This window comes from Choloepus didactylus, chromosome 11 (assembly GCF_015220235.1).
Source record: "Choloepus didactylus isolate mChoDid1 chromosome 11, mChoDid1.pri, whole genome shotgun sequence".
Lineage (NCBI taxonomy): Eukaryota > Metazoa > Chordata > Mammalia > Pilosa > Megalonychidae > Choloepus > Choloepus didactylus.
In genome coordinates this window covers 71,028,520-71,036,190 of record NC_051317.1, presented here as the reverse complement: position 1 = coordinate 71,036,190, position 7,671 = coordinate 71,028,520, and the positions used below count along the sequence as shown (strand labels likewise).

Genomic DNA, 7,671 nt, shown 5'->3' with positions numbered 1-7,671 from the left:
TCTTTTGCTTCATGACAGTATGCTCAATGCACAGTCATCCTAATTACATCCAGCTCTGAATTCTTGGAAAGAATTAAGCTACATTTTTATATCTAGAGCTAAGGGAAGGCTGCAATACTGAGAGACTGCATTATTGGTTAATGAATGAAGGACAGACAAATGACCTTACATGTGTCTTTAATGTCTGTATGTTCACCTTAATCTTGTAAAGTGTTTATCCTTTAAAATAATCTCATATTTGCCACTTAAATAATACATTCTGAAGAAAAGACACTGAAGCATAGATGGACTAAATATTTCATTGTATATTACTGCTTAGTCATTGTAAGTCAGGACTAGCTGCATATATTCCATGGTATTTTACCAAATGTTAAAAATTGAGTAGGGAACTAACTGGAAGAAAATGGAATGAAATGGCCAAAGTGTGGCCCTATTGAAAGGTTTTTATCACCATATCACTTTAAGAAATTTTTTGATAATCATGCAAAACTTACAGCCAGAATATTCCCTAGAACTTTCTTAAGAGCCCCTTTAAACTCTTTGTTCCTCAGAGTGTAAATAAGAGGGTTTAGCATAGGAGTCACCACAGTGTAGAAGAGGGAAACAAATTTTCCCTGGTCCTTGTATTTACTCTTGGCCGGCTGCAGATACACGAAGATGATGGTTCCGTAGAAGATGATGACCACCATCAGGTGGGAAGAGCAGGTCCCAAACGCTTTCTGTCTCCCAGTAGTCGATTTGATTTGCAAAACAGCCCAGGTAATGTAGCCATAGGACACCAGGATGAATGAGACAGGCTCTATGAGGAAGAGGATACTAGCCACAAAAAGCTCAGCCTCATTGAAAGTGGTGTCTATGCAAGACAACTTGGTGAGTACAGGGACCTCACAGATGAAATGATCCACTTGGTGATGACCACAGAAGGGCAGCTGAAGGGTGAGAGTGGACTGTACCAGGGTGGTGGCCACCCCACTGAGCCATGCCATAGATGCCAGGATCATGCAAAGACGTGGATGCATAAAGACAGTGTAATGTAGAGGATGGCAGACAGCAATATAGCGATCATAGGACATCACTGCGAGCAAAACACACTCTGTGGAACCCAGGGCAAGTGAGACATAGAGTTGAACAATGCAGCCCCCATATGTAATGGCTTTCATGGGATCCTGCAAGTTTACCAAGAGTTGGGGAATAACACTGCTGGTGAAGCATATGTCAAGGAAGGAGAGATGAGAAAGGAAGAAATACATTGGCATGTGAAGTTTGGGTTCCAGATGAGATACCAGTATGATCGTGGTGTTACCCAAAATGGTTAGTAAATAGAAGATCAAGATGACTACAAATAGAGCCTCCTGTAACTGAGGATGATCAGAAAACCCCAACAGGATGAAACCTGTCAGGCTGCTGCTGTTGGTATCCTCACCATCCTCATTTGTAAAGTAGTTTCCAGAACACTGAGACATAGCTGATAAAGATAGCATATTACACAAGGTCAAGTGAGTGACAATGTCACCTCTCATAAAAGCATCCTATGTTAAATGAGTATAAGTTCATGTCCTTAGATATAGTAACTTATTTCTACCTATTGTCCTAATGTGTGTGTTCTACCCATTTCAGCTCTTAGTTGTCTTCTAATGTTCTCCAAAGTAAAGAACAGTGGACATATCAACAAACACCATTATTTATTATAGGAAACACTTTAGACAATTGCTTCTTTACAATTCCACCAAATTTACCCTTACATTAACACATATCTTTCTAGTTACAGAAAACAGGGAACTCAGATAATTTCAACTAAAGACAGAAGACCTAGTTTTTAAGAAATTTTCTATTACGGAAAAATATTTCTCATCATCAAGAATTGTGGAAATTATTTCTAAGGTTACATGGTTGAAATAAATTAGATGTGGTTCGTATTAACTAAAAACTCCTGAGAGCTTATATGACCTGATCAAAGCATCTATTTACTGAGAGATGCAACACTTGAATCCATTTCTTAAGAATCCATGGCCCAGTTGATTCTACAAACTATCTACCTTTCTTCTTCCTTCTCTGAGTATTAGTTTATTTATTTTGGGGTTTTGCTTGCTCTCTTTTTGAGGGACCAAGGATCCACCTGGTTTTCAGGAGATGAAATGTTATCTGTTATTTCTATATTCCTATGCATTTAAATTTATTTTCCTGGAATTATTTTCACACTAACCATCTTCAAAGTGTGAATGCAAAATGTGCTTCCTGGTAAAGGAAGCAAGCAAGTAAAGGGATCTTCATTTCCAAATGTGGAAACCATATCTGATTTATGTAATGACACTACTCAGTAATCTACTAATTATGGCTGTACTATAGAAAGGCCAGTCCTTTCTTCAAATCTACTGTTAACAGGGAGACTTCCCCCAATCCCTTAGAAAAAAAATGGCCTTTTAATACTATACACTCCTGTAATCTTTGTTATTAAATATTTGATTTGACTAAGTTGTATGTATGTTTCTTCACAATAGCTGGTGATTTCACAGAACCCAAACCTTAGAGTGCTCAGCACACAGTAGTCTCTCAAAAATTCATTTAGCAGTCTTCCCAAGTTTCATTCATCATTTTATACCTCTTTGATTTTCCTGAGAGTCTAAAAACACCTCAAGTCAATAGGTAGATAGCTGAAATCAATGCCAAATGAATGAATGAGGAGATGCCTAAAAAAAGGGCAGGGGAAAAAGCCTTTCTAATTCTCCTGAAACTAATTTTTGTCTTGATAATTAATATTTACTTATTTCCACTGCAGAATATTTACCCCATTTACTTCATGTTGGAATGAAATTCCAAAATATAGTTTAGGGAATTTTCAGCAGAATATCATCAATAATTTTTTTAAAAAAATATTTTAATTATTTTTAATAGCAATGAACAAAAGTATCTATAATTTTAAATTAAAGGCCATTTTTATGTAAATAGATTTTCTATGATCACTGCAGTCCCAGATATGACATTTCCTTGATAAATCCTATTTTCTTTCCTCAGACCTTTGTAGGTCCCCATAATCTCCATTTTATTAACCAAATTTACTTAAACAACATAGTAGCGAAGCAAGGAAAGCCAGTTCTTTTCAACCCAAAGGAACATGACCCTATTTCTTAGTCTTACATGAAAGTTTACTTTGTTAACTCCCCACTGTATCTATCCTACTGTTTCTGTGTGGGAATGACCTTAAGAATGTCAGAAATGATACAGGGACACTAAACAAGGAAATAGCAGCAGTAATCACCAGAGCCCTGTACTTATTGATAGAAGTAATCAAGAAAAGGCTCACTACCAACAGTCCATAGTGATGTCTCAAGTAGAACTAGACAATGACAGAGCAATTCCTGTGATAGAATCTATGGGACATAAAACCTTTCTGCTCAATCTTGGTAAATACTCAGTGACATGACAGGAAAATTTCCTGTGTTTATAATCTAAATCCATGATCTCATCTTCACCCTCTGCATAAAACTCTCAAATTTCTAATTCCCTCACAAATTGAAAATGCCACAAGCATGTATAATTCCACATTTATCAATAGTATTACTGTGATTAGGGGCACTTAAAAACGTGGCAACTTTTCATCACTCCATCCAATATTGTAATTCAAAAAATGGAAACACCCTGCTATATCCTCATTATTAACTTGTTCATTTTCCCCCACTCTCTTCCAGTAGGAAGCTTCAAACATTTCATTGCTACTGCAAAAACAAGGGTTTCCTTTTAAAATTTATTTTGTTCTGATAAATTTTATGCAACATTAACTAGTACTAGTCCTCTCTTTGCCACTGCAAGTCAGAACCTCCTGTTGTTGAACCCCCAAATCTCTGGCTTTGTATTTGATGTACGTATATTTCCCTAATGAACATATCTCCTTAATTATGAACATTTAAAGTCCCCAGAGTAAGCATTCATGAGCATACTCAAAGAAAACTAGCATTATCCACGCATTTTCCACAGGTGCATTGCAGAATACAAGGAAAGGAATTCCACACATACATGCCATTTAACTTGATTCTGTTTCACAATAATATTTTTCTGAGTATTTCAGACATCTTCATTGCTTATTACAAACATCACACATAACTGATCATAGAAAAGTTTGAAATGAGTTCTAAAAAATACTTTGTTTTCAAGGAGAAGTAGCTATTGGTTGAGTGAATGCAATATTTCCATAACTTTTCATTTTAAATCTAATACTAACAAAAAGAAAAGAAAATGTAAAAGAAATATCTATCTAAAAAGGAAAAGTCCTAAAACTATGAAACACCCATAAGCCTATATCATGCAGTCCATATATGATGTGCCTGGTATACTGAAAATTAATGAAAAACACTTGGATGCTGACAGCAAAAACCTCTTCTCTAAGCACCATCCTATGCATCACTAACCCTGGCAAAATAAGATATAGAAGGTAGTAATCCGTGGGACATCAAATATCCTACCAGAGGAGTAGTTCCTTATAGAAGATGGCTCCACTGCTGGGAAAATTAACTCTGTTGATAAGTGGCATGGCTGGGGGCCAAGGGGAGATGGACATAGTCCCAGAGAGAAGATTTAATTATTTTAAGGAAAAGTGATTGGGAAAATTATATCAGTATGAAACTTCCAGATATCCACTGCACTTGCACACCAAGTGACAGTAGAACGTAACATAAATTATCACCAACATTTTATCCTCCAGTTCAAGTTTTAAAAAGCCAAGTTAAACAGCACCCAGAAAAACACAGAAAGAAAGACAAAACAAACTGTTCCCTTATATTTAGGGAAAGACCAAGCCTGGATCACTGTCTACTCCCAAAGAATAATGAGTATGCAAGAAATATAAAACACAAGACTTAAGTTTCATGCCCTACAAAATCTTTTCTACAAAAGCAAGGCAAAACACAAAGAAAAACAAAAGAAAAGGCCCTAAGAGACAAAAGGTGGGTGAAGAATGTGCATTTGAAGGAAAATTGATCCAAGAAGAAGTAAAAATATTGAAAAGGTGAATTTCTTCCTCCAAACTATGAAAAAGATTAAACAAACCTTGAGTTTTTGAACAAGTAACTTCTAACAAAAGCAGAATTAAAAGAAGGAATTGGCTGAGTTGTGTAAATTAATTAAGGAACTATTAAAAATTAGGAGATGTAAACCATATTTAAGAAGGCAGAATTAGAGTTTAAATAAGGATAAGTTTGACTAACTTGCACAGAATTCCATGGAAAGAAATAAAGAAAAATATTAAGAAAGATGGATATAAAAAGTCAAGCAGCAAAAATACAACATACCTTCCATTTCTCACAGTAGTTATTCTTGACATCAAAAGATTACTTAGTAATACCATGAAAGCTAATTTCAAAGCTAAAGCAGTAATTCTTGAAGTTAATTTATAACCATTTATTACACAATTCACAATGAAGACATCACTGACAAATTTTCATGCGTAAAATATAACAAACGATTTAAGTCCAGCATGCAGACGATATAAGGTTTGTGTCATAGATCAGGTTTTAAGTCTTAATGAAAACATTTATTACATGTAGAGTAGAATTTCTGATCTCTATATTTTCTAACTCATCACTGGTAAAACTGAAATCAATAACAAAATGTTAGTAGATGTCAAAATTTCAGTTAGAGATTGTTAGGGTGTATCATTCAAAAGATACCTGAATATCAAAATGTAAGAATATTCACAGTTCTAAACTTCTTATTAAATAACATAAAATAAGGAAATGAGTAAGTTAAAGAAGTTATAAAAGTACCAAAAAATAAAACTTATTAAAAGCAAAATAATTAAACATTAATTTTAATTTAATTAAAAATAAAGGCAACTGTGCATATTAATGAAAAATCTTCTGTTAATACAGAAAAAAAAAGAATCCAATCTTACTTTAAAGATAATAGTACAAAATTAACAAATAGGGTAAATTTTGGAAATATTTATGTACAATTTTAACAGAGTTTACTCCATAAAGAGATTTCCATATAAGACAAGTAATTAAAATATTGTAAACTATTTGCATTTTTTGTCAAAATACTGTAAAATATTTTTCCTGCAAAACAGCATCATTAAAATTTTAAATTAAACTAGAAAATTTTTGTAGATTGATTTCTCTAATTATGCAAATGTATCTTGGAAATAATTAGGTTGTCTAATTAAGACCTAATAAATCATGCCAGTAATTGCTCCTTCCACCAATAATGCCTAAGGAGTCTCTTTGAAGGGCCAGCAAATCCTAGCACCCTCCTCCCAGGTCTTCCCAAACTCTGCGTGTGTATTTCTCTTTTTTCTTTCAGTGCAACAATTCTCATTTTGGATCCCATGCATACTAGAGCATGGGCCCTAAACCATGGCATAACCCAAACTTTTGGACTAGGCAGCTGGAAAGAATTCCTGATGTGGACATTATTGTATCTTTTCCCATAACCAATCCACAGTGACCCTGGAGCATCTTATTAGGCTAGGGTTTTTGAAACTCTTGGAAATACTGCTTTCTGTGTCCACACAGTCACAGATCACTTTTAAGAAACACTGATTATTCATTCCACACTGAGAGAGAAGCAGTTGTTTATAATAAAGTTAGTGCTGAGTATACCCTGTCCTAAAACATCTGGCTCAAAGTATTTGCAAACTTCTAGTTGTTTTCATGCTGAACAGTGTCCTGGGTGTACCATGAGCACTGATAAAAGCTGGACCTCCCTCAGAACTCCTCACATCCACCTGGTGCTCTTCTCTCACATGAAGCTTTGCAGACTGTGCTCATCTGTGAGAGGCTGTCTCTAGCCCCCATTCCCCAGTTTATTCCTCTTGGCTGTCTCCATCAGAGATGCCACACGAATCAGCAAATGATGTAAACTCCTATACTGTGACTTGTCCTGTAGCACTGATTATTTTTCACTTTGAAAATAGTGGATCATCATCATTTTCCCCACCAAATGGCTGTAAGTACCACCTCACTGCTGAACCCATCAATTATGATTCTCCTTAAAATACCTTTTAGTATACAAGTGTTGCTGTGGATCATTCATCCTTCTAGTCTGTTCATTTTTCCTTTCTAAAAACCAACAACAAAATATGAAATACTGGTTATTATTATTTTTTAAATCCTAAACACCACTTTTTACCCTAGTAACTCTAAGCCAGGAGCCCAGAATTTCTATTTTATAAGGGAAAGCATTCTAAAATATTCTGAAAAAACATGAAAGGACTAATTTGAAATCCACCATCTGGATTCTCTTTAGTAGCTTTAACTCCACAGTTGCTCTATGTGCAATAAAACATACACCTGACCATCATGGCTGTGCAAATAATCATTCTTTTCCCAATACCTATTTACAACCTCTGGAGTTACTCCTGTGTTCATGGCATCTCCAGCTGTCTGTGTTCTGAGAGAAGATAAATACGCATTCCCAGGTCAAAATCCCACTGACATAGGAGTTATTGGAGAAATGACAAACTCAGCAACAAAATGTAAAGTCTTGAAAAAAGAAGCAGTCAGGTTGTTGTAGAGTCATGTACAACTGGATGTTAGTTCATCTAGAAAGATGAAAATTCACATTTCTCCCTTCTTTGGAAGAGTGTGAGATTATGTTAAAAATCATCTTGTGGAAGTTTGGTACATAGATGAAGTTTGACCTGTAGTTATGAGTAAGAAGAATCACAACATGAGCTATAGG

The 7,671-nt window shown here is 35.2% G+C and overlaps 1 protein-coding gene across 1 annotated transcript; it reads right to left on the bottom strand.

Moving 5' to 3' along the window:
* Nucleotides 1–479: 479 nt before the first annotated feature.
* Nucleotides 480–1,463, bottom strand: LOC119506045 (olfactory receptor 2G2-like). The gene has a single exon (XM_037798945.1). The coding sequence runs from the start codon at nt 1,461–1,463 to the stop codon at nt 480–482; it is 984 nt and encodes a 327-aa protein (XP_037654873.1).
* Between the last annotated feature and the right edge of the window lie 6,208 nt (nt 1,464–7,671).

What these genes read in the sequence shown, in the direction of transcription:
- LOC119506045 (XM_037798945.1), bottom strand. Translation starts at nt 1,463, where the DNA reads ATGTCTCAGTGTTCTGGAAACTACTTTACAAATGAGGATGGTGAGGAT.